This window comes from Syngnathus acus, chromosome 12 (genome assembly GCF_901709675.1).
Source record: "Syngnathus acus chromosome 12, fSynAcu1.2, whole genome shotgun sequence".
Lineage (NCBI taxonomy): Eukaryota > Metazoa > Chordata > Actinopteri > Syngnathiformes > Syngnathidae > Syngnathus > Syngnathus acus.
This window is the reverse complement of record NC_051097.1, coordinates 5,976,457-6,003,674: the sequence shown is the minus strand read 5'-3', so window position 1 is coordinate 6,003,674 and position 27,218 is coordinate 5,976,457. Positions and strand designations below refer to the sequence as shown.

General features: G+C 42.3%; 1 protein-coding gene across 4 annotated transcripts in view; it reads left to right on the top strand.

The window, feature by feature from the left end:
- The window catches only part of LOC119131781 (potassium/sodium hyperpolarization-activated cyclic nucleotide-gated channel 1), a 54,130-nt gene extending 32,900 nt beyond the window's left edge, over nucleotides 1-21,230 (top strand). For all 4 annotated transcript variants that reach the window (XM_037266477.1, XM_037266478.1, XM_037266479.1 and 1 more), the window contains 5 exons: nucleotides 4,994-5,212; nucleotides 6,691-6,837; nucleotides 9,186-9,426; nucleotides 12,558-12,722; nucleotides 19,873-21,230. In XM_037266477.1, the coding sequence (XP_037122372.1) occupies nucleotides 4,994-5,212; nucleotides 6,691-6,837; nucleotides 9,186-9,426; nucleotides 12,558-12,722; nucleotides 19,873-20,957 (1,857 nt within the window). In that variant the 3' untranslated portion in view covers nucleotides 20,958-21,230. The remainder of the gene's footprint in view (nucleotides 1-4,993; nucleotides 5,213-6,690; nucleotides 6,838-9,185; nucleotides 9,427-12,557; nucleotides 12,723-19,872) is intronic.
- Nucleotides 21,231-27,218: the final 5,988 nt, after the last annotated feature.

Here is a 27,218-nt window from a genome sequence, read left to right as displayed (position 1 = left end):
TCTTCGGAGTGACTCGATCACACGGAGCGTCTTGTAGGCGATGCGGAAGGTAAACGCTCGCCTCGGGCCGTCCCCTGCCTCCTCTTCCTCTGACAAACTCACCACATGCAAAGCGACTGTTGCGAGGCATCCGGGCTTGAGGTGCAAACGTCAGCTCTCCTCAGCGTCGCAGCTCTTTTCTTTTCACGTCAGCCCAAACCAACCGATTCACTCCAAAACAAACACGGGAATTGTTTCGTGTGCCGTGGTTCATTGTGATTATGTACCAAACAAAACTATGCAAAGGCCACACATTATTAAACGACGTCAAAGTCAACCAAAGAGCCTAATAAACAGCCCTAAAATTTGCACTGCACCTCTCGCTCGGAATAAATCTTCCTTATTACCCTGCTGCAGATCAATACGGAATCACGTAAAAGACTTAATTAGCTGCACCCCGCGGGGCCTCATTTGCATCGAGTGCTTTCGCCACGACGGGAGGTTTCCCAACAAGACCTCATGTCGCAAGTTCAAATAGGTTTTATTCCACTTTCAAGCAGGGGTGCTCATAACAGCAGTTCAACTTTCCCCCCATGCAATTAAATAAACATTAAAAATCAGAGGGAAAAGATTTGATCATAATTTTGAATCATATTTTTTAATCATGTTAATCGTGGTATATTTTAATTCTAGTTAGTGGCCACAGCAAAAAAAAAAATCCTCCCAAAATTCTTTGTTCTCATGATTTTTTTTTTGCACAATTACAGCTTAATGCTTGCAAAGTTCCCCCCAATAGTTGATATACATGTACTATGTGTATATAATAGGTACAAAATATTGTCGTATTTCAAAGTTCCTCCTGTTTCTTGTGATATGGCAACGTTGTTCTCTTATGGTCACTATATTCTTGCTGCATTGTAAACTCGGCGATTTAAAAGCAGAATAAAAATCCGTTGTCATGTTCAGACAGCCATGATGGCACACCTATCTATTTATAGAATCCCACACGGCGAGTGTGTGATGCTTGTATGATCAACCTATATTAGGATGTCAGAATAGTCGCCTCGTGTATCACACAATTATATGAACCACAAACCTTTTCCATTTTGATCTTGCTGTTTAAAAAGAACAACATTATGTCACCTATGGGAAGTTGATTGACACTGGACAGTAATAAAAGTAAAAATAACAAGTTGCCAAGAGGCAAAAAATTGAGGGTGAGAACATTCAGGAAGATCAAGTCGAGTTCATCGGGAAAATATCCTTCAATGTGCATCTTTACTCTGTATTGCATTTAACAACACCACCAAGAGGACTGGAGTGGAACTGCACTATTGCGCCATCGGTCTTGTTGACCTGGTGCATCATGTCCGGCACTAAGGAGCGTCCGAGCCAGCAAGGACTGGCGATAGTGGCGAGTGGGCCTGTAGGGGTGTTATCAGCTTGACTAATGGCCTTAGAGTAGCTTCTTACTCTCCAGCGCTGGCATTGACTTAATCAGTAGACAAGATAATGTTGCTGTCAGGTGGGAGGCTGATGGGGCCCGTTGCCATGACTGTGTATACAGTTAAGGACGCTTGTCCAAAACTTTGTAAGCGTCTTCAAAGGCATTCTGTTAAACATGATCAAACATGGCTGGTATCACTTTTGTTTATCTCTTTTTTTTTTTTTGGGGTGTCTCGGATGAACAGCGGGCATCTTTAGAGGCCGTACTTTTTTATCGTGTTGAAAGTTGACGGCGGACCGATTCTCATTTCTGTCTTGCGGTTTAACCTTTTGTGCTAATCAAAGACTGTAGCGGCGGTACGAGTGGGAAGCAAAGCGCAGAAGGTCATCGTCTTCACGAACTAGCCGAAGCCAAATAATGTCAGTAAATAAGATGTTGGCAGGAATATGAGAGAGTTTTTGCTGAACATCCCAAAAGACAGTTCGAATCAGCGTCTGGAACTGCAAAGCTGTCCACTTCCTCCCTCATGGGGTCAAAGTCCTCTCTGCCTTCTGTACGCTGTCTGTTAGAACAGCTTGGCATCCCCCCCCATTTGATTATGTAATTGGACAAATGAATATGGCTCATCACTTGTCTGTTTTTGCCACTCATGTGAGAGATTGCCGCATTTTATATGATTGAGTCAGTCCAACTGTTATGTACTAATTCGGAAGCATAAAGGAAGATTTTATGTTTAATAATTTGGAAAATGGTAAGAACTGGCATTTGAATTCAGATGATTTTTGCCTGATAATCAAGTCAGCCTTCCACTTTTTTGTAAGCCGAGGCTGAGCTACCGGATGAATATTCAACCACGTTGCTCATTTGGCAGCGTCCATGTGGTGTTTAATTAGAACAAGCCGCTTGAATACATTTGCTGCGTTCACCTCATTTGTTAGGCGCCCCACTTCTAGCGGAAGCTGTGTTTTGGAAATGTGTTAATACACCAATGAGTCACTACCACTGTGGTACCACAGGGATTTCTTTCAATCTCTTCGATTCTTCCCGATGATTCACAGATGGAAAATATCATGCCGTTCGACTGATGAAACAAAATCAATAGGAACAAAGTATATGATTGGCCTCGTCATGATGCAGGGCTCGCTCACGAAAGGCGGGGGGCAAAAATGAATACAAATTAGGCGAGTTAAAAGCAGTGATGTGAAAAATAACTGCATTTGTTTTTCTGGCCTGTGTAAGGTGGGAACTCTGCCATATAATAGCCAGTGTGTGCAGTACAAGTGTTGAAGCCTTATAAATGAGCATTTCAACATAAAAAGTGTTTGGCTCACATTTAGGAAATTCTTCCAAAAAGTATTGCATAATAGAAAAGTCTGTTTATTTTTATGCACAAATAATCTATTGCTGCCCCCTTTTTCTTTCATTAGAATTGTTGGCAAACTGCAGTTAGCCAACAAGCACTTAGCCTGAGAAGCTAACATAGCAGTCTATATGTTGTCACTCGGTATTGTTTACAATATGGTTGTCACAAACCCGCAGTGTAAACACAAATGTATGACAAAGCGATGACAATGCACAACACGGTGCCAACGCAGCTCTTCTTCGTCCACACGACAGCAGGGTGAAAAGGTGCTGTGAGGCACCTCAGAGCAAAAAAAATATATACTATATTTCCCTGCTTCTCCAACCAAGCACATTTTGCCAACACAAATATTCCGCTAACGCGTGCAAAGGACACTTCACGACCTCGCAAATGCCATTTGTTCCGGCAATATGGTCGACTGCATTTTGCGTTCCGGCCTTTGTGCAAAATAGAAAATTCAGTGTTTGCACTTCATGACATAGAAGGGAAAAATATGTTCAGAGGGACTTTGGACAAGCAAGAAAGATTTTAGCCAAAGAAACGGCAAATCTAATGAGGTACAAGTTCTAATATGTTTCCTAATGAGCAGATGAAAAGTGATGAGTCATGATGAATCACTGTTGAGTTTTGTCACTTGCAAAATCCCCAGTTGGACTGAATGGCATCCAATATAATAATAACATGAATATTAATAATCCTGATTGGAACATGGTAGCGACGGGTGGGAATCACAGCACAACTTATGATACAATATTTTAATTGTGGGAAAAAAAAGATAAACAAAATATTTTTTAAAAAATCTGCTGATATTGAGTTTAAAAAATATTTTACCAGCAATATTCTTCCAATAGTGCTCTTGTTAAAATGATTTCGCTTTATTTTGGAGGAAACCATTTGTTTAACTAGGTGCTAACATTTACTACCCTTTTTCTTGATTAAAAAAAAAAGGAAGATATCTATTTGAGGGTGTTTATTTTGAGGCAGGGGTTGCTTTCTATCGGAGAAAATACAGTATATCAAAGGTCCCCACCACAACTGTGCTCAGCCATGGTTTTACATGCATTCTTTGCACCAACGCTGGCCCCGCCCGCCATTATTTGGCCTCTTATCGCTCCATGTGGACTCACCGAGTTTGCTCAGCTTTAGTCTGATTGATGACAAGTCAACAAGGCCAATAAAAATGAGACGCACAGCTGGGCACATCGCTGCAAAAATACCACATGGGAACGGGGGAACTATTATCATGCTATTTGTGGCACCAGAGAGAAATGGCGGTCACCCTGTCAAAACGCCCGCTGCATTTTATAAGAATGAGGTGTCCCGTGACTAAATCCTCCATGTTTAAGTGCATACTCACTTGAGCTGATATGATACATGACTAAGCCCTCGGATGATGTGTGCACGGACAATCGCCGTCCATGGCATCTGCAGGTTTGAACGATACCAAATAAAGGCAATGAGTTGTATACAAAAAAAAAAAAAAAACGGGAGAAATAAGTAAAGCTTTCTGTCTTGAAGTAACGTTAAAAGCCTGAAGTGCATTTTTTTTAATTACGTCGCAGTAAATCCGCTCGCAAAATGAAGTGGGCGACCGTATAAAAATTCATCTTGTGTTTATCTTTAATACGTGGCAAATAATACAAAGTAAATAGAAACGGGATAAAGAAAAAAAATTAACCAAACTAAGCTCGCTTAAGTTTTTGTATAAATCCAGCATGAGTCATGCGCGGCTGTGATTTTTATTTCCTTTATGTTGTTGTTGTTGATTAGGTGCCCAAGGGAAAGTTGAAGAAATCGCAAAATGTGCAATGTTGACACTTTGCTTACCCGCTGAACTGAGCTCTCACAAAGGTTGCTTTGAATCCTCCGGCAATTTTTTTTGCAATGAGTGAGCAAAAAAAAAAGGGAAGAGAAGACTTTCTCCTGCTTCTCTAAGGAGAAAAATAAAGATGCCTCAGATGTGTAAATAATGCAAGTTATTCTTTTTTGGCTCTGCCGTCATGAACTGTTTTTCACCCCTCGGCAAATGGGGAGCCAATGAAAGCGGGTAGAAACAAGCGCCAGTATTTGTAGTAAAGGGTATGACGAGGTTGTTGCGTGCGTGGAAGTTCAGTGATCCATCAACGACAAGCTTGGCCACACAATAACTTTGCTTCTACTTCGTCCTTCTCTCTCTCTCTCTCTCTCCTTCCCCGTCCTGGCAGAACGTGTCCTGGGGCAAGCAGTACTCGTACGCCCTTTTCAAAGCCATGAGCCACATGCTGTGCATCGGCTACGGCGCCCGGGCACCGGTGAGCATGTCGGACCTTTGGATCACCATGCTGAGCATGATCGTGGGCGCCACGTGCTACGCCATGTTCGTGGGCCACGCCACCGCCCTCATCCAGTCGCTGGACTCCTCGCGACGACAGTACCAAGAGAAGGTAAGCGGGAAGTCATCCCGGGATCAAATGATTCCAAATTGCCCGATTTGACGAGCGCTTTCACCTAGATCCTGTTTACTGACTTAACGTAACTTTGCGCTAATCCCTCTTGGCCCCCTTTGATGTACATAATCACATTAGCGCCATAAAGCTAATGCTAATTCAAGCTGAGATGCTCTTAAAGTATTATTCATTCTTTTCCCACCCCATCAAAACTAATTTCGGCAACAATAAAGGACCTCTACAGTGGTGGTTGGATCATTAAATGGGTGATCGATTGACAGATAGATATTTATGATTATTTCATGTTTGTATTCATCTTATGATGATGTGCATACAGTCGATGATTATCTAGAATTGCAGCCAAAAGCTACCATCTGGCTTTTCCCAGAACACGCGGATGTTCCGGATGCGGGCTTTGTGCTCGCACGCAACAATCAGATAACCCCGACAACCCCGTAAAAGCTACGCCGCTCAATGTACGTACGTAGATCAGTCGTGCAGAGATTATTGTTCTGTATGGATTTAAGATTAGGATTGAATCACGAAGAAATGTCAAATTAAAAAAAAAAAAACAAGGACCGCATTGACCCTTTTAGAGATGACGCAAAAAGCCATACGTTGACCTAACATACAACATCGTGCATATACGTAAACACTGCAAGCTAGCCTGCTAATCGCTAAATCCTTAACGTCAATGTTAACATCAGTGTGGAAATGTACTTGCTCATCGGTTCACACATCAGTGGCACAGTGCATTCTAGTGAATATTAATGACAGCAGGTCGCCCACAGCAAACACTCAAAGTCACTGAATCAGCGACATGCCTTTTACTCAGCGTAGATGTTCAGTGCATCTGTTCTACAATAAATCTGCTTCATCCATTCCGTCCTCCTGACATCTCATTCTGGGCTTTGACACTTTTAGAGGGGCTGTGAAGGCTGTCTTCACTGTCCAGTTGTGGCATATTAATATGAATCATATTCAAAATTGAAACTATCAACTAGCATCTTGGGGCTTATTGCTTGCTTCTTTTCCTATGACTTGGTGTTCCACCGTGGTCATTCCAGTCCAGATGGACAACCTGAGCCACATTCCAAATAAATTCACCCTCTCCCCATCTAATAAACAATGACCTGAGCTCTTATCAAATGTCTGCAGCCGGGAGAGAGGAATCAATGAGAGACGCCTTGTGAGTCTCTTTCCATCCTGTGCCAGTTTCATGTCGAGAGCCAGGCTGGCTTGTGTCATGCTTGCTAATTCCCCTAACCTGTGCTTCACCAACAACTGCATTAGCAATGACCTTAATCCAAAGTCAATGATGTGAACCACTCTAAAAACCATGGCCTGAATTGAAAGTTAGTTATGCGAACAACTGAACTGCCAATGGCCTTTGGCGGGAATTGAGCACCAGTTATGGGAGCAGAATCCAAAGACAAGCTGAAGGAAACTCATATGTGTCTACTTTTTGTCTTTAGTACAAACAAGTGGAGCAATACATGTCCTTCCACAAGCTTCCAGCGGACATGCGGCAAAAAATACACGACTACTATGAACATCGCTACCAGGGCAAGATCTTCGACGAGGACAACATCCTTAGCGAACTCAATGACCCGCTCAAAGAGGTGAGAGAAAGAAAAAAAAAGACTGAATATCAGCGATGCACTCTGAATAATGTAAAATTTGGAAGCCAAGTCCACCATTTTGTTTTAGGGTCTTCCAATTACAAAACATACACATGTATTGAAGACTCTCCCTGACAACCCAGGCTAAACTTAGCTAAACATTGTCACTCAAACATGATGAATCACGTCACCATATTTCCTCGACACCCATTACTACTTTCCCATTGTTCTGGGCTTTGGCGCCATCTTGTTGCATTACAGAGAGCATGCAAATATTGGAAAAAAAATATTCTGATAGTCTGTACACCAGATAGTCCATGAAAAAATGTGAGTAATTTGAGGTTTGACATTATTGCATTTAATTTTGCCCAAAATTTTACCCCTCAATAAACATTGTGGAATTGCTTCGGCATTGATTTTAAAACCAGGGCGAACAACGGAACGGAAAGTTTAACGCTAACGACAGTGCACTTGTCTCACTTTAACACGGGCAAAGATCGATGACAATCAGAATCGTGTACGCGTCGGCCATATCGAAATTGACGACGAAGCCATTGATCGGTTTCCTACTTTGCGACTCCTCGTATCCACAGGATTAGATGAGTAATTACACTGGGCAGATATGGGCGAGGAGCGTCATAAAAGGCATGCAAGCGTGGGATCCGTGACTGTCTCCCATGCAGACCCATTAAGCGCGCTGGCTGGCAGGGTCCAATGCCGCAGATCCCAGACACTTGCGGCGGAGGAAGGACGCGCAGGGGATTTATGGTTATGACCTACAATGCGGAAAATCCTTACAGGCGTTTTGTCTACTATGCAGAGTAGGCAAAATCTGCCTGGTGACAGCGTCACGCAATAAAATCTGCCCGGTGGGGATGGCGAGTAAAGACGAACTGAGTCACGCTCGCATTTACGTCATCATTTCACCGCAAAATACTTAATTGGATGGACGTGCCCAGTTTGAACTTCCCTGGCAGGAAATTTTGGCCGTGAGGATTCTCTTGCCTCGTTGAAGTACATCGAATCCAGACTTATCACAGTAACATCCAAGAGCGGAGTCGGGATCGTTGGCTGACGGCCACCTGACTGTTGTTGGCACCTCGCCTTCCCAGCCAAATTTGGAAGGAAGCGTGGGGGTCATAGTGGGAGTGAGGATCCACTCAACAGACTATGCGGGGAATCTGGCATGTTGTTTTATCGCAAGATTAAAGCCACCGCCGACATTGCTGGCTCCTGCAAAGTGTGACCACCTGGGAAGCATCAAAACAGCGAAGATACCAATATTATGAATAAGCGTGAGAAAATGCTGTGTTAATGCATGATAGATTTTATTTCTATTATTTATATTTTGTATTTCTGCTTGCTCACAAGCACTTATCTGTATAATACTCTGTGTTGATGGCAATTGGAAAACAATAGAAGACCACCAGTACTTGATTAACAGCTATTCCCAAAGATACTCTATTGTAAAATGATTTGAATAACATTGTTTTTAAATGTGTGACTTTTTCAAGTAGCAATAGGATATTTTTTCATGCCGTTTATGGAAAAAAAATATTACTTCGGTATTCGTAATTTTTTGCTTTTTAATTTTGCCTCAATCCTCCTTCAGCTGGTTGCAGCCAATTAGTACACTATTTTGCCTTTACAAACAATATTACAAATTGGCCAAGTAAAAGACACCAACGTAGCAGGTTCAACAGCCCTATTTTCAGTGAGTGGGGTATTAATCTTTGACTATTATGTTGAGCACATTATGTAACATGACTGTCCAATTCCCATGGCATTTGACAAATCTTTAAATAGGTATTGTGTACGCAAAGATTGTTCGCCGCCAAGGGGCCTCCTTGAAGCATGAAAAGCGCTTACTATCCGATTCGTTAGTTCTGCTCCGGGATTGAGGTCGTCGCCCCCAGCATGCGGCTAGCCCTTGTGTAGTTAGCCCCAGAGGTTGCGTAGCTCTTTTAATGTCCCATTACGCCGCAAGTGTGGCAAGAGCGAGGTGACGGAGTTGGCCGTACCACATGTGCTGAGCAGCTTTCAATCGGTGCCCCGTTGGGGGTAAACGGAAAACAAACACCTAATCTCCAGCTGGGCCTGGAGGTCCGGGATGGGGCAGAACTCATCAAGATCTGTCAGCAGTGCCAAAATGTTTTCCTCAGCAGTGCTTTAGAGATTGCAGGGATAAAGCAGCAATATGCGTCCAGTTCATTTTGTGCCGCTTGATAATAGCAGCTGGAGCGGCAAGCGCTTTTCCAAGTATTTTTTTTTTTTTTTTTTTGACTTCCCAAGAAGATCTCTCTCAGGATCTCATTTGCCGCATGTCCCTGTTTCTCCTTTCCCGCCAGGAAATTGTCAACTTCAACTGCCGCAAGCTGGTGGCCACCATGCCGCTGTTTGCAAACGCCGACCCCAATTTTGTGACGGGGATGCTAAGCAAGTTGAAGTTTGAAGTCTTCCAGCCCAACGATTACATCATTCGCGAGGGCACCGTCGGCAAGAAAATGTACTTCATCCAGCACGGCGTCGCCAGCGTCATCACCAAGTTCAACAAGGAGATGAAGCTGACTGACGGGTCCTACTTTGGAGGTAAGACCGAGTCCTTGGTCTTTCTTTCACGCTCGCTGGATATACGATTTTAAATTCATAGTCCATCGAGCCCTCCGCCCAACAACTTTATAATTGCAAAACACTTCAAGCTCATCTTAAAAAATTGCTGGTTAAAGTAAACAACTAAAACCCTTATGATGTCATAAAAGTATTCCAGGTCAGTAATCAAGGTCAATATTATTAACTGGTTATATTCACACAAAGGGTCCCATTTGTCTTCTTGAAGTCAGACCCCACACTTTATTAATAGTTCTTTTGCTTAAAGGAACTACTTGAAGTCGTCCATCATCTCTACATTAACTCACTGCACTGCCTTGCTCCCCGAACATGATACAGTTAGTGTACATAGTGACGCACGTCGGGTTAGGCCCGAGGCGGCGCGTTGGATGCCTCTTGAAGTCAAATTAATGGAGAGACTCATTAGGCAGCGTTGGCCGCTCGTCAGCCCCTCTGCCGTTACGTAAGCGCTCATCTGGGCGCCGGAGGGGGCCAAGGCGTGGATCAGGCATCCCCGAGGACACAGAGGACGAAACCTCCCCCCTCCCCTCCCCACCCTCGCACACAGATACACATTGCATGAACTCGAGCCCCCTCCGCCTCCCCCCTTCTATATGCTCCTGTCTTGGCACTGACAAAAGCGGGTTGGACTTTCCTTCTGTGGATAAATGACAAGGCTCCTCTCTGCTGTTCTTTTTTGTTCTCTCCGCATCTCAGCGTGGATACCCTCCATGTTTTAAATGTCAGCTGCAACCACGCCGTCTCTTGTTTACTCTGACAAAATCCGTGTCATCTCGGCGCGACGGCAAAGTTTCCTATTTTAAGACGCGCCTGCATATTTTATACCGAGGTCGACAGGCACTATAGAGACGGGCGGAGGATTCTAAGAATACTTCCGCTATGGTGCGATTTATGTCTCGCAGGCGAGAATCAAAGGGCGAAATTTGGTTGTCTTTTTTGTTTGCTGCTGTGTGTTGGAAACTAAGGAGGGCGCTGTCAGGAAGTGTCTGTTGATGTGTCGCTGTGCCGAGCTGTGGGGCTTTTTATTGAGGGTCCGTGTGGAGAACAGCTCATTCAGACAAATCATCCTTAGACGTCAGCACATTAGCCACATTTCAGGCCTCTTTTTAACATAGCCTGGCACCAATTCTTTCCTGTACATGATGCATTTTTTCCACCAATAATTATCTTAGTAAAGTGTTGTGACATGATTTTAGCAAAATACCCCAAACTTTAAAGGACACCATATTTTGTTCAGATGTTTTCGTAGAAAAACTCTGAAAGAAAAGGATTGAACATGAAATATCTAGTCGTATATTTATTTAACTGAAGGATTTGCAAATCACTGCATTCTGGTTTTATCCCAACTTCATTGGAATGGGAGTTTATATGAGTGTTTGTCAAAAAGGATAAGAGCACAATCCTGATTTTTGCCGTGTTCTGCCTGTAGCTAGCCAGCTGTTGCCCTACTGCTCAGCTGGTCATGCCACCCGCATGTGTGTGTGGATGAGCGAGCCCCTGGTCGGTCGCTCGGTCAGGAACAGCTGGCCCAATGAAGCCAGGCACCTTCCTCTTTTTCCATTGATGATTTATGCGGTGTCGCCGCTGCGGCAAGGGCGAGAAATAGTCTGCTGAGACAGAAAGCCAAGGGAGGAGGATGCGCAAGGAACAAAAAGCAGCCAAAGGACACCATTAGCATACTAATGAGCTGGACATGGAGGAGTACAGTAGGTCACAAAGCGACCATGGCCAATGACGCACAGGCCAAGCACAGAGGCATCGTGAGCAAAAGGGAAATCGCTCATGGCCCTACGATAATGCCAATGAATGTTCATATTGTCCATGTTTTTTTTTTAAATATATTATATCACTGCAACAATTATAAATGGGGAGACATTATTTTTTTAAAACGTCTCTACTAAATACACATTTACAATTAAAAATAAAAATTTAAAAGGAAGTTTCATAATCTCACGTCTTCAAAATAACGACATTCGCTCCTCTTGCGTTTCATTGCCGCCCGTGCTCTCACTCACCGTTCACAGCCCCAGCGTGAGGGTGTTGCTCCAACATGTCGCACACACACACCCTGCTCTCTTTTCACGACACGATCCCGCCAAAGATCACAGCACAACTCTGGTAATAAAGATTGAATTGAGACAAAAGAAGAAGTGTTGCTTTCTCTCAGACACGGGAACGAAACGTGGCTAAAGCTTGTCAGGGCGTATCGAACAGAAACTAATTGAACTTTAAATCCTCGGAAATGTTTTACATGCTTAATGTACGCATGGAAGACAAAAGAGGTTGAAGTAATGAATGAATTTTTTTAACAATAATATTCAAAATGCTTCTAATGCCACATATACATGTAAATCCAAGCACTGATAGCTTTCTATTTATTTTCTAATTGTGTGCAAAAAATGTATTGCAATATATGTGCTTAGCTTAGCCATGCAGTTTTTCTCACTCTTGTCCAAAGTGAAATGTATCGACACTTGCATCAATACTCATTTACAATTTGCCCGGTGAATAAATGACAAATTATACAGCCGTGCTGACATGTGGTATTGGGTGAGTAGATGCGCTAAAGAAAAGCGGCTCATTCCCTTCATGTCGTGTAGGTAAGACTAAAAAGAGGCAGCGCGGGTGGTGCAATGCAGCGATGCGGCGTGATGCCTGACAGGACCCGACTGCATTGCATTGAGAGGCCATTAGCCGTGCGGCGGATGATAAATGGTCTCAGCGTTGCGCAAGTGACAGAGTTTATTTACACTCGACGTCTCCTTTTGTAACATCACGGTGACGGTTCATCTACATGCTAATGTGTCACGGTTGTTTAGTTAAGCCGCAGCCTGCAAAAAAATAGACTGGCCAATTAAAGCGCAGCACAGAGCAACTTCTCACTACTAGTAAGATGGTTGTCTGCTTAGTCATACAAACAGGTCGCTTTATTATTTCGCAATATTTTAGAACTTCATCGTAAAATACGTTCAGGCGTTACTTTTGTTCACTTGATGAATAAACATTAGGTCAGCATCATAGCACAGAAAATATATTTTGTGTCCTGAATCAATTTGTATTTGTTAATATATTTGTTTTCTGTCGTCCGGCAGAAATCTGCCTTCTCACCAAAGGTAGACGGACAGCCAGCGTGCGGGCCGACACCTACTGCCGCCTCTTCTCGCTGTCTGTGGACCACTTTAACGAGGTTTTGGAGGAGTACCCCATGATGCGGCGGGCCTTCGAAACGGTCGCCATCGACCGCTTGGATCGCATCGGTAAGGATTCTCCTGTCCCGACCGTTTGTTGTCTTGTATTTTGCCTGTCATCGTGCCCTCGTGTCGTCACACGTTTGCCGTCTTCCCTCCATGAAAGCATCGTGTCCGCCATCTTGTGCCGCATGGCCTTGTTATGCTGTCATTTGTTCTGATGAATTAACACACGTGTTGGAACCAGCATTAATCCTTGTAAAGAACCAATCTTTATGGTTGGATTAACTGGGGAGGAAGAGCATGCCGTCGTCCCGGAGGGGGTCGGGGGGAGACGTTGACCCCGCCCACCCTCGGTGGACGCCAGCGAGTGGATGGAAGCTAACCTCACATGCATGTGCTGTGTGGCCCTCTTCCCACTCATCTGCACTCCTGGGTATGAGCAGCACCCTACCCCCCGAATAGAAAGGCCTAAATCGGGGGTGGGGAACCTAAAATAGAACCTAAAAAAAATGCTCAATACATCATTATACAATCTATGCTTGATTGTTGCATCATGTTTTTCAAAATAAATTCAGTACAGACCTGGGAGGACTTTATTGCCCCTAATAGGAAAAAGGTTCCCCACCCCTGCCCGAAATCAAGCAAACACTAAATCCAAGCCAGCGACAGGAAACAGGAAGTCGCTTCAGGCTGTAGAATAATCCGGTTATAAACTCAGCCACATCGGTGCTTCCTTATTTTCAAATATACCTCTATAGAACCTGGCCATGAAATAGTACACAAGGTATGACTTTAAAAGGGGCACATGTATGACATAAATATGGCAATTATGCAATTCCATTAGGGGCATTCATTTTTCAGTTGTTTTTACCATAATTTTTGATTGGCCATTACAGTGGAACCTTTAAGGTCAAGTACAATACAAATGTTCCCACAGGAAATGACAGGGAGTCATAAAACAAAAACAAATGTCCACCCAAACGGAATAAAATGTACATTTGGCCTTTGCGATCTCTTTTTTCTCCTCATTTTGAAACCCGAGCCCATTGAAGAAATTCAACTGTCAAGCTACTTCTGGATTTGAAGAACTCCTCTTGTCAGAATTTCAAACGGCAAAATAATTATCGGTTGAAATAATACCATTAAAAAAGCTCGGTAAATCCGAACTTTGATTGGAGAGAATAAAAATCACTTGTGATGTATTGATAACATCACAAACAAAATAACACTATTAAAAATGAAATTACCAATAAATAAAATCTGTTTTATTTCCTATAGTCATTAATCCGGTATCAAATTCAACAGAGAATAGAGCTTGGATCTAAAAGTCATTTATTGAGTGATTAATGACACCACGGAAAACAAACCAATAAAATAGATCAAAATTAATCAAAGAGATAAGAAAATAGCTTGCACATCTGCAAGCTATCAAATGTACATCTGGATTTTGACAATCTGTTGTGGAAATGATTAATGGCTTTAATAAAACAAGTCCAAAGCAGACCTGGAAGCGATTATAATCTGGACTTCATTACCTTAAATAGAGAGAATAGAGAATAGCACTTATGTCAAGAAGTGCTTGATTTATGACAGCGCACTCAATCAAGCAATCAAGAATCAAATGTTGGAATAGTTAATAACCATCATTAAATTGTCCACCTGGAAGGAAGAAATCAATTCCTGTACACATCTGGTCTTGTTGAAATAACAAATGGGCGCTGTAAAACTATTAAAACCGGAAGAAACTGATTGACGACATCCGCATTTGTAAATCCACATTTCAATCACTTTTCCATATAAATTGTATTCTATATTCTTAAGAGGTTCCACTGTAATATGTGACAAATACTTTCTCAGCCATAATTTCTTGAGATGCACCACAGAAAGAGCCATTTTGTTGTTGCGCTGCCTTTTTGGCGACTCTTTACCCCACAAACATGAAAAGGTGCGGGGGCTCGCTGGCTCCGCTTTCCCCACGGCGCTGCTCGACTGGGCCGCTGGAGCCCAGCCCGGCGTCTTCTTCCGACCATACGCGTTGTTTTCGGCTAATTACACGCAAGCAACCAAAGCACACTGTGCATCCGTGTATTGTCATATGTAGCTTTTCAAAAATAGCACGCGGTGATTTCAGTCTTAACAACACCCATCAATGGGAAATGGTCGGTCTTTTTTCTGTGCTAATGGGAAGTTTGCAATGTGCCTATTATGTTGTCAGCGGTGGCGCTGTCATGTGTTTTCTACCTGTTCCTGTGGCGTTTCACTGTCACATCCTTGTATTTGTGCGTCCTTCAGGCGCATCAATACACCCGATGGTGGTCTTATTACACCGAGTTAGTGTAACCGTGTCAGGACACTCTGCTCCAGTGCAACACCACGCATTGATTAGCAGCACTCAGCCAAGACGACACGCGTGTTTCATGTAATGAAGGCAACCTTTTCTCCTCGGAATGACGTCTGTGTACAACAAATGCTGGGCATGTTCCGTAGAACTTGCCAAGCATGCTGCATTTGATACTATTTTTCTTTTTATTCCTTTATTAAGTTGTTTCTAATCATGTTTAAAGGGAGGGTGTGAAATAAGGTGTTTAGTTGAGGTACGGCGTTCATTTATTCAAACGCATGACATGTCTGATTGGTGTCTGATAGAGCAGAGACCGTTTTTTGTTCAAAAACGATAATTTAATCTCACAAAACATGACATTAAATTATCATCACCCTCCTAGATTAATGGCCTGTCATCTTTTTTAAGAAAGCACAAAAAAAAACATATATTCATGAATAATTTCAATTCAGCCGTAGAAACGATCTGTTTAATTAAGGATGTAATCGATTTTACCACAGGTTGGCAGCATCGTCAATTGCTTCAGGCAATTTTCTTGTTAAAATATGACTTTGGCTTTATTTTTTAAAACTGACGTTATATCTTATCATTTTGCCGTTAAAAAAAATATTTCGATATATTAGGGTGAAAATGCATAGTGGTGTTTTTATAAAGACATCAACAGCCATGCATGTTGGTAACGTACATTGTAAATTATATTGTTGTGTCACGATGTAAGTCCAAGGAGACGGGGTTGCAGTCTTCACTTTGGAGTAAGGCGTCTAAATTTGTCTCCGTGTAACCTTTCGCAACAGGATGCCCTTTAATCTGAGTGAAAATCTGCATTTGCCCTTTTTCCTATCATAAATGTATTTAAAAAAAGAAAGAAAGACAGCCGCCCACTCTGAGTGACATCTCTCAGAGCGGCTTCACTTCCTGTCCCGCCCACCACCAACACCAAACAGGGGAGTTTGTCTCATACAAGGGAAGACGCGTGCGTTGTCATGACTGTATCGTTCCTCTCACTTTCTCTTCATATATTAAGACATGAACTGCATTTGGTTACATGCTTGCCTTGCTCTTATTTAAGGAAAAAAAAAAGAAAACAAAGAAAAAAAGTAACGTGTTGCAAATTTGACATGATCTTTTATCTATCTAAAAATCACCTGACCAGGAGTCCGTCTTGAGACGAGCTCATCTCGTTTTCAAGAGTGTCCTGGCCGACGAGTAGGCACCAGGTAAACACTTCATTCCAGTTGCAACTTTTGAACAGAGGCTTAATCTAAAAAAAAAAAAAAATAGTGTACCAGTAGAGGCTGGCTTAGTTGGACCCGCCCCCAAATTCATCCTCCAAAAGCTTCTTGTCCCCTTCCCTTTCCCTCTTTTGCACTAGGATACATACACATAATTCCAACCATCCACACCAGCCCCCGAATATTAAGGAAGACAATCCAGGAGACAAACATGCCTCATTCACATGCCATTTTTTTTTTCTGCAAAATAACCAACCACCTGGATTACAAATCTGCAGATTAGTAAAACTTTACTAATGCAACCCGCCACCATCTTGTTTTTCTTACATTACATGACTGAGTTTTCGCTTTTGATTGTGCGAGTAGAATACAGCTTCTTTGTTTCAACCACACATTCCAACTTTAGTACCATAAAAGAATCACATTTTTGGGGACAAAAAACGAACAAGGAGATGATTTTAGGCAGCATGACAATTAGTGAGTGGTTTGTCACATTGTGCAATGAATAAATACGAAGTTCTCTTTAAAAATAAAAACAAGGGTGGGGAGCCTTTTGTATGACTGCGGCTTGCAAGGGCAGTTCATCCTAACCGCCCACGCATTCCAAAAATAAAAAGCCAAAACATACCTATAAATGCTCATTATTACTATGCTTTTTGTTTGGTAATATTTTGCTTTAAATCAAACACGTCCCCAGAGGACTCTCCTGGTAGGAAAAAGGTTTCCCACCCTGATCGTAAAAGAATGCTTATGAATGAAAATGACATTTTTTAATATTATTTGGATTTGTTTTATTTAGGCACATTGATCATGATTTTTGTCACGTTTGTTTTCATGCTTAAGTTTGTTTTTTTCGCATGTGTTCATCGGTTTTCTCATTGTTTCTTACAACTGCATTCATATTTGTGGTGTTATGTTTTATTGAATTGTTTGGGTATTTCTATGTTGGTGTTTTTCTTTCTTTATTTGTGTGATTTTTATCTTAGTTTTGCAGTGCTGGCAATGTGTTGTGTTTATTGAGCTAATTACTTTTATTTAATACTATAAGGTGTGTCCCCCCCATTTCCCTTTCCTGCTATAATTTAGGGTACCAACTGTGGTATAATGTATTTTTTTTTTGTGTGTTTTTCTGGTGAAGTTTTGATTTATCATTTCAGAATTTGTCGGAATCTTTTTTACCGTTTTACCAATCGTAAGCATTTTAGAGTGCCAAAGATTCAGCAAGTGAAACAGACCAAAAATCCCAATGATCACTTTTGGACGCCATATTTTGTGTTGTCAAAACAGCCATGTCAGTGTTATGAAATGTTTACTGTTCTTCTAATCCGCAGAGCTTAATCCTGTCGTCTTTAAAACTGCCATACAAAGAGCATTGTAAGTCAACTGGCAGTCGGTGGTGCTAGCTGTAGCCTGTAGTGAGAAACAAAGTCCACAGAGGTGACATCAATCCTCCGAAAAGCTGACGCGAGTTTGTTAAATTACCGGCGGCCTTGAGCGGACAAAAACGCCGTTCAAGCGGCGAAGTGTTCATTCCCTTGAGGATGGACCAAGTCTTCATGATGGAGTGACTGAGGTTGAAGCCTTGAGCGCACTTGTCGTCCACTCTGTCTTTTTTAGCTAGCGACGTTTTGTCAAAGGCTGTCGATACATAAGGCCCGCGGTGATCACGAGAAATAGAGCGCTTTGGCGTTGCCTGCCGCTGTCTCTACATCATCATGACATGTCATAAAAGTAAATCGTACAACAATTAGCCTTCGAAGCTCTAAAGAAGTCATAGAAATGCTGCGTTGACGTTAGGCCGGACTGATGAAATTTCCGATGTGTCAAAGCAGTGTAAATTTTGCAACAAGAAAAATCGAATGAGGTTTTACGATAAAATCTTAATTCCGAATAAGTGCCAGTCCCTATCCTGAATTAAAAAAATACTTAGGTTGAGTAGGGTAAGAAATTCGGTGTACAAAAAATATGCCACACAAATCATGAGAGCGACTCACTGTGGCGACATTACAAGCCAAAAGTTACACTAACATTAAAATAAAAAAAGTGCTCCGATCCGAATGTTTCTCTTCCCTTGGATTTCTAACAACGGGTAAACCTTTGGAATAGAACCCATCAATGCGATCTGCCATGTCGCATGTCCAAACCATGCGTTCAAAAAATGGGAATTGCTTACTGGGCCCGTGGGTGCAACGTGCCCTTTACTACGCATAATTACTCTGTTTTCGATTTAAATCAATTGTATTTATAAGGCCCCAGGGAGGTTCAACGGGTCCCTATGACACCCACTGTGGCGAGTTCTGAGAGGAATTATGCAATGTTCTAATTTAATTGCGCAGTCTCGTTGGAAGCACGACTCCGCCATGCGTAACTGTTTCAAACAGACTAAATATGTACGTCACCTCAAAAGCACTCTGTGGTAAGAGTGGTAGAATAGATCTTTGTTTTTTTCCTTTACTTTGTTTTGCATAGTGGATATTCTCGGTGTCCTTGGGTGACTTGTGTTAGTAGTCCTTGTGGTTTGAATAGATTGTGACTTTCAATTAGACTTTCGTGTCGTCTTTGGGAGGGAAAGTGTCCAGAGTGGTGACGCGGGGGCTGCGACTCATCAGTATTCCGTGTTTTGTCAGCACTTTTCCACCAGTGGACGCCACACCTAATCTTTGTCTCCTTATGTGTCCTTCACCCCTTCCTCTCAGACCCCTCTAGTCACCATCATCATCATCAGTGTACCTCGCACCTCACGTTCCATACAACCGAGCTTAGTTGATGTTTACAAGGTGCAGCTTGAAGACAGTAGAAATTAGCAGGTCCAGTCATGGTGAAAGTATTCACACTCTGTTCCGAAGTACGAGTACAGATACTTGTGTCGAACAAAAACTATATAAGGATAAGAGATTTAGTACATGTATGGAAGGAAACAACAAAAAAACAAAAGTAAAAGCCAGCTTTTTCAGTAAAATGTCTGTTTTGATAGCCTGGCACAACCAAACATGGTACCAAGAGCTAGCTAGCGTTTACATAACATTGATGCGTTCGAATGTCTTGAGAAAGTTGTTTGAATATATTGGTAAAGTTGTTAGCAATTAGCTTACAATGTGCCAATACGTCTTCGGTAAAGTCGTTCGAACGACTTTTTGAATATGTTTGGATGACTTCAATTCGTTCCAATTCGTTTGAACGATTGCTGTTAGTTTATAGGCTAGCACGAGAATCACTCTTGTAGCCAAGAACAAATAATTCTCTTGGAATTATCTTGCTTCTCAGAATTTGACGCTTTCTGGTATAGTTCTTCCATCTTACTGCTGTCACATTTTTTTTCCACCTCAATCAATTTCAGCAGTCCAATTACCACTGTCTATTTATAGCTATTTGCACGTGATGTGCAAAGTCGCAAATCTATTTTGACAAAGAGCAGATACAGATATTTTCTTTCAAATAGAAAGAGTAAAAGTAAAATGATTTCCAAACAATAAAAAGGTCAGTTAAAATACAGATCTTAAGAGCGAATGAGAAGTGTTGGTACTTTGCTTACTTGGCACCACTGGTCAAGTCTTCAAGCTGCATCTTGACCTGATTTGCCGTTCTTGTCGGTATCCGCGTCCTTAGCCGGGCCAGCTCACCTCTTTCGACTGCTCCCCAACAGGGAAGAAGAACTCATTGCTGCTGCAGAAATTCCAGAAGGACCTGAACGCCGGCGTTTTCAACACGCAGGAAAACGAAATCTTGAAGCAGATCATTCGCCAGGACCGGGAGATGGTGATGATGGTAGACCGCAAGCAGTCGCTCAGCGGGATGAACTCGACACCGATATCCGGCAATTCCATTATTAACTCACCAGCGCAGCCGCCCTTCTCCGCTGCCTTCGGGATGAGTCAGTTTCAGCAGTCGTCGGTACCATTGACCTACAGTGCTTCAGCTATCGCTAACGCTTCCGCCGCTCGCATGCTGCCGGCCGCGGCCGCCGCGGCTCTCTACCCCGCTGCCAGCGTTTCCCACCTTGGTTCATCCTCTGCCAACCCGCAGACGCCGCTCCAAGGGGCCATCATGTCGCCGTGCTCTTTCACGGCCGCCATGTGTAGTCCACCGATACAGACGCCACTAGCTAGTCGTAGCTTCCAGTATGGCTCTCCCACGGCGTCCCAGCTGTCGCTCATCCAGCAGCCTGTCGGCCAGTCGTCCCTCGCCGGGCAGCAGCCGCAACTTAGCCAGCAGCCGCCCGTGTCGGGCTCAGGCGGTAGCGTGACGCAGCAGCAGTCGTCTCCGAATCAGCAGCGGGTCCCTTCGCCCCAGCGAGGGGACATCCACAAGAGCACGCAGGCTCTGCAGTCGGGCAGTTTGAGTCGAGACGTGCGACACTTGTCAGCCTCGCAGCCGTCCCTTCCCCACGACGTGTCGCTCGGGCCTCGGGCTCATCAGGCCTCAGGTGATTCGCTGGCCTCCATCACGTCACCCGCAGCAACGGTGGCGCCGGCGGGCATTCAAGGGTTGAGTCTTCAAAGCGGCATCCGCACCACAGTTCCCCAGCGGGTCAATTTGTTCCGGCAGATGTCGTCAGGAGCCCTGCCACCTGTGCGCTCCACATCGGCGGCAGTAGCGGCGGCGGCGGCAGCGGCCTCAGCCTCGTCGTCATCAGGCCAGCACAGGGAATCCCCTGGCTCTCGGAGAGATTCTGTCCTGAGCAGTACAGAGACTGAGCAAGACAAAATGCGCTTTGCATCTAATTTATGATCCCATTTATTCTTTCTTTTTGATTTTATTTATTTTTTTAACCACGGAGGAGCTCCAATCTACTTCAGCGTTTTCTCTTCTCAGATAACCTCATTGTAATCGTGTACATACGAAGCCCTTGTATTATATTTTAGACATGTTGTCACCCTACTTAAGAATGTATATTATACAGATAATCTCTTTTTCTTTAATGCCATATCTATGAAAATATACACATATCTGGTATATGGCCTGTATATGTGTGTGTGTGTGTGTGTGTGTGTGTGTGTGTGTGTGTGTGTGTGTGTGTGTGTGTGTGTGTGTGTGTGTGTGTGTGTGTGTGTGTGTGTGTGTTTGTGCGTGTTTGTGCGTGTTTGTGTGTGTTTGTGTGTGTGTGTGTGTTTGTGTGAGTGCGTGCGTGCGTGTGTATAAATGGTACAAATGGGAGCGTTGGGAGAATGCGAGAGCATGTGACTGTGTGCTGAAATCCAATTATAATATATTTCGCAATGGCAATTGAAAAAAAGCTGTAGTATAAAAAAAAAAACATGAGTCTTCCTTTCTGAGAAATATAATGAATTATATACAGTGTATGAATTTTTTATTTTTAAATTTGAGGGTTTATCTGTTTTGTTTTTTTAAAATCTGGAATGCATTACAGATTGTGACTTCCTTTTTCACCAACAAAGACAAGCAGCAATTAGCACCACTGTGGAATCATACGTACAAAGTAAACTCTTGCAAATCATCTTTAAAAAAAAGAAAAAATACAGAAGAACAAATAGCACACGCTCACACAAAGGAATTTTCTGGACTTTCAAAAATCAACACCGTACGGATAGTGTTTGTAACCTCGACAGTGTTAAGGGAATGAATAACAGAAAATGCTGCTTTAAGACGAGTGTGACAGATGGACGGAAGGACGGATGGGTGCGTTTGTTTTCTATTCCTCATTTGGGATGGTTGAAATGTGACCTAACGACGAAAGAGAAAAAAAGAAAACTCTGTGTATATTTATAATATTTATAAACTAAAGAATTATCACCATTATGCAATAGACTGTGACATAAAGATTACCTATACGTGTGCTGTAAATAATTTTTGTAGAGCTAGTATTTACAGATACTGTGTGGTGCATTCTCTCTATCATAAACAAATGTCTTACTTCTGTCGGGGAACCTAGCTAACCCACCTGCAAGCAACAAAGCAGACAAACGAACCTTAATGCAAAGAAATGCACAGTGCTAATAACACACACGCACATACATATATATGTGTATATATATATATATATATATATATGTGTGTGTGTGTATATATATGTATGTGTGTGTATATATATATATATGTGTGTGTGTGTGTGTATATATATATATAGTGTGTGTGTGTAATGACTGAAAAACAAACATACTGAACTGTAAAAAAACAAAAAAAGACATTGAACAGAACCAAGAATCATTGGCGCTGCCTTCTCCCTTGGCCTGGGTTATGTCATCCATTTTGCTAAATTGAATTTTGTTCTTAGTACATTTAAATTAATATTTTTGTAGTATTTTAAGCTCCCAGTTAATGTATATGATAAATACAGTACATCTTGACCTTAAATATGAAACAATCAAAAGGAAAACAATAACTACACTGCTGCGCAAGCTAGCTCAATGTGTGTCAATCAGTAGCCTCGATGTTTTGTACGACAGGACTTGTGTAAACCAAGGAACCCCATGTCGTTGTATTAGTAGTCACAATTGTCAGAGTCGTAGCTGTTACTTCGGAAATAGACTTGACAACCAAGCCCGTAAAAACACAATGAACTTCAGTCAATGGAGCTAGCTTAAGGGTTTGGTGTAACATTTGCTAACCCTCTGAACTGATTCAGGAAACAGAACTTTCCCAAAAAAAACGCTGCACAGTGCTTCTGTTTGCATTAAGGTTCCCCGTCTCATCCGAATCCTTCCCCGAGAGCTCGGACACGCTAAACCCACCCAAAAACAGACACTGAAGCTTCCAAGCAGACCACGATTCTTTCAGTTCACTTCAGATCGGGAAGACCGTCTTTCTTGCTTCCGAGATATGTTATGACTTCCAGTGCATTCCATAAATAGGTCGGTTAAGCGTGTCCGAGGCCTTCCGGGAATGAACGTTTGGCTCCAAGTTTGTGTCGATAGTGTACCGATATGATCTCACCGCCGCTGTCAATGAAAGCATGCACGGTCACAACAACAAAAAACAATGTTGACGTTAAATGTTGTTGTTTGATTATGTTCATTGTCCGTCCGTCTCGATGTGGTCTGTGTGAGCATCGACTTTTCACATGGACATTCTTACGTATTTGTGCCTAAACAATAGCCATGTTCCGCCCTTCTTTGGTTCATCCTGATGTTCCTCTTTTACATGTTGTGCGTCTGTGTTTTTAATTCTTGTTTGTTGGTTTTTTGACAAGAAAGGAGTTTGCGACGACGGCCAAATGTCTCATGGCAACTTTTGTTGTTATCTCTGTCACGTTCACGCTATTATCTGTAAAGTTGATTTTTTTTTTGTTTTTTTTTGGGGTGGGGTGGTGCAATCCTAACGCAGTAATATCACGCACGACAAGATGTACTAATGCCGAGCACCTTTCTTACATTTTCTTTTTTGTAGCTAGCCACTGATTTTTGTGTAAGGAAACCGGCCAAAGCAAAAAAAAAAAAAAAGTCATTGTTTTACAAATTGCACTTTTTGAGTAGAAAGCTAAATATTTTTTTGGGTGGCAGATTTCCATCTTGGAGCACTTAATCATGAATCTGCCATAGTTGCATTGGAATGAGTGATGACATCGCAGGACTGTTGCTTTATTCTTTTTTTTTTTGCCGTATTTTTTATACTTGCCTTTGGAGGGGGAGTGCTTCCCAACTATGTGCTTTTTTTTTTTTTTTTTTTTTACCCTCCTCACTGTTCCGATCACAGCTACCAGAGGGGCATTAATGGCAACGTAACAAGCTTACACATTAGCAGCGTAGAGACCCTCAACAAACCAGCACATACGTTTGTATGTATATTCTCAATTTTGTTCCTTTATTTATTTATTTATTTTTTGTCGTTCGTCAGTTTGTTTGGATTAGGCGGAAGAAAAATAGAGATGCAAAAAGAATTTCCGCAGAGGACGAGAGCCACACTTTGGTTTACTGAGTTTCTTCGCGGAGGAAAAGAAAGATTAATGTAAACTTTCTTATACAACAATATGCAGACAAACAGTGTTTGTCAAAAAATCCTTTGGATTTTTCTTTGATTTTGGATTTTATTTTGTTTGTAAATAATAAACCTTTAAGATATAGAAAATAAACGACATATTGTCATTTAAAAGCGATGGCGTGTCATGGTCTTTCGGACGCTAGTGAGTCGGGATGAAATCTATAGATGGTTCTGGAAGAGTCAGCACTTCCGGTGAAATATTGGACATACCACCGGGAGGGGATTTCCATTCATTACCTTTCAAGGTCCAGTACTAAAATCGTAAAGCTGCCTGCCTCAAAGACAAATTCCCTCTCTTGCAGGTCAATGCATTGCTTTCATTGTGGCGAGTATCAACAGCAAACAACGCAAACTTGTCTAGAATAAATCTCCCAAGGCTGGCTTTGGAACCGTGCCGTTGTTTTGCGGCTGCCGCGTTATCACAACAACAACGGGGCCTCATTCAGCCATAATGAAAAGTAATTGTATACACGGGAAATGAATTCTTAAAGCATGCATCACTTCAACTTTTCCCGACATTTTGCCTTTGTCACAGAGGGATCGTTTTTTTCCCCAATGACCAAGTTAGCAATTACATCCAAGGAGTCTTTTGATACGAAAACAATATATCTTTTGGGCTTGGAACACAATCGCAGCAAACAAACAGCTGGTTATTAACCATCTCTTTGTTTTCTGTTCAAAATTGCACTTATTTTTAGCCTGCAGAAATTGTCTTTAATCAAGCATGTCTAAACATGGTTAATGAGACCTAATTAAAGATGCAAACCTAACAAAACAGTGATAACCATTAAGTCCTTAATTGGGCACCATTTGAAAGACTTTCAACCATGGAAGATTCATTACACGCATAAAAGACTTTGGACTTGTTCTGTGTTTCTACTTCCGATGGCCCCTTGCAGTTTTTCAATAATCCATCCCCAAATGTCAAAGAATTTTGCTAGGCATGGCTAATATGAGTAGACCCACAAAAAATTGTCAACAACTCATACCACAAAACCAAGACAAAGTCTGCCACGAAAGTCTGATGATTTTGAAATCAATCTGGCTATTTCCGAGTGACCATCAAATGCCTCTATGGACACTGCTTAGTATTTGACCTTGATGCCGACACTGCATTGATCCACCATTAAGCCTTAGGAAAGGATACGATCTTTAGGACTACATTACTTGTGAACAGCATTGCCAAAGAGTGACACAGCTTTCTCTACAGTTGTCCATATGGTTCTTAGCATGGAGACTAGCCTGCTAGCATACACCCTCTTGGGAGACTCCCTCGAGCCCTGTCCGGGTCCACGAAACGACACGCAAAGTCCACTCTGATTCCCTGTAGAATTGCTGCTAGTTAAAGGAGCCGCGAGGTCCGGAACGATTTGTGCCCGAGGCGGCTGAGCCTCACCAGGAAGGCATATGTTGAGAGCAAGCTTGGCAGGGCCGGCGGGATAACCACATGGTGCCGGTGCTCTGTTGGTTCTCCATCTGCATGGGAAAGCACTGAGGTAAGCTGTTTGGCAGACTTCGAAGAACACAACGTATTCACAACTTAAAGCTTGTGCATTTTGAATGTTATTTTTGTCAATTCAAATTCAAAATGTAAATTCATCCTGATTTGTCTTCTTTCTTGCACTCTTGCCAGGCGGTGTACAAGAAGTCGTCCAAAGAGATGGCTGCACTTTCTGAAAGAGGACTATAGAATAAGGTTAGATCAAAAGTCCTGACTCTGACCTAACTAACAACTTAGTATGTCAATCGTATTATTTGTGTTATCTTCATTCCCTAGCATCGATCGTTTCTGTTTTTAACATAATTTGAATTGTTATCATCAGGTGATACCTTATTTTTTTCTGCTGTGATCCTTTCCTGTATTGATTTCTAAAATCAAATTTCTTTGTTTTTGCGCTCTTAATTAATGGCGACATGAAGTCGATGAGAGCTGGAGGTCTTTGCTCATCAGGTCCTGATGATTCCCTGTAGTAGTTGTTGTCTTCACCTTGTCCAACCTTGGGAGGGCCACTAAATTTTCCTCATTGTGATGGTATCCCTTAGATTAAATTTTCTTTGAGAGCTCGTTACTTCGCATGGTTGGCCATCGCGTGTGTCTGGTGTCCTTGCCGTGAGGGCGCCTCATTGACTTGGCAACAAGGACACAAGACGCATGTTAGTTTGCAATTATGTGCAACCGTGCAACGGCACGACCAGCAAAGAGTCAATTTGGTTTGAATTTCATCAGAACAGATATATCCGAAATTGATTGACCTTCCTCCATTGTTGCATTAAGGCCACGCCCACCTGATAGTAGTGATCGTGACCTGCCACAAGGTGATCATTTGGGCACACTTAATTTTTATTTTTTTTATTTTAGAAGTTTTACTCTTATTTTCTCCTTCAATCTATTTTCAAAACAATCAATGAAAAAAAACGAGTGCACAGTACTTTCATGAATTTATCTAGCGCTCCACTATCTTTCTTTAAATGACAATCGAATTTAGGTTTAAAAATGCGGACCTAAAAAAGGAATAAAAAAATGGATCTCATGAATAAATCATCAATTTAAAAAAAATAGTACATACAAATGTGAATGTCATAAAACAATTCAAATTTATAACAAATGAAATAACACTTAAAAAAGATGTCAATATTAATATGATGTGTTCAAAACCAAACATTTCTCATTTTGTTGGTTTTGTGGTTGGCATGCGTGCGGTAGTGGTAGCCAGATGCGCCACGAGCAACCTTGACCTTTCCATCCGGCATCTCGCCTTCACGTCGCGTTTAACTTCGCGTGCCAAGGCCCCGACATCTCCGCTGACCTCCGCACGGGGGTCGTCGGCTTCTTGTTATCTATTGACCCTCGAACACACTTGTGCACACTTCCTCACACACACATCCATAAATGTGTGGGAGGAATCATCGATACAGCCGCATCAATGTGGCAGTAGCACTAGTTGTAGGCAAATTTCAAAATGGGCGGAGCTAGACACAATTGCCATTCCCCCTGAAGCAAAAAGCTATTAGCTCCTTGACGTTTGGAACCACGGCAGGCCAAACTCAACTGTT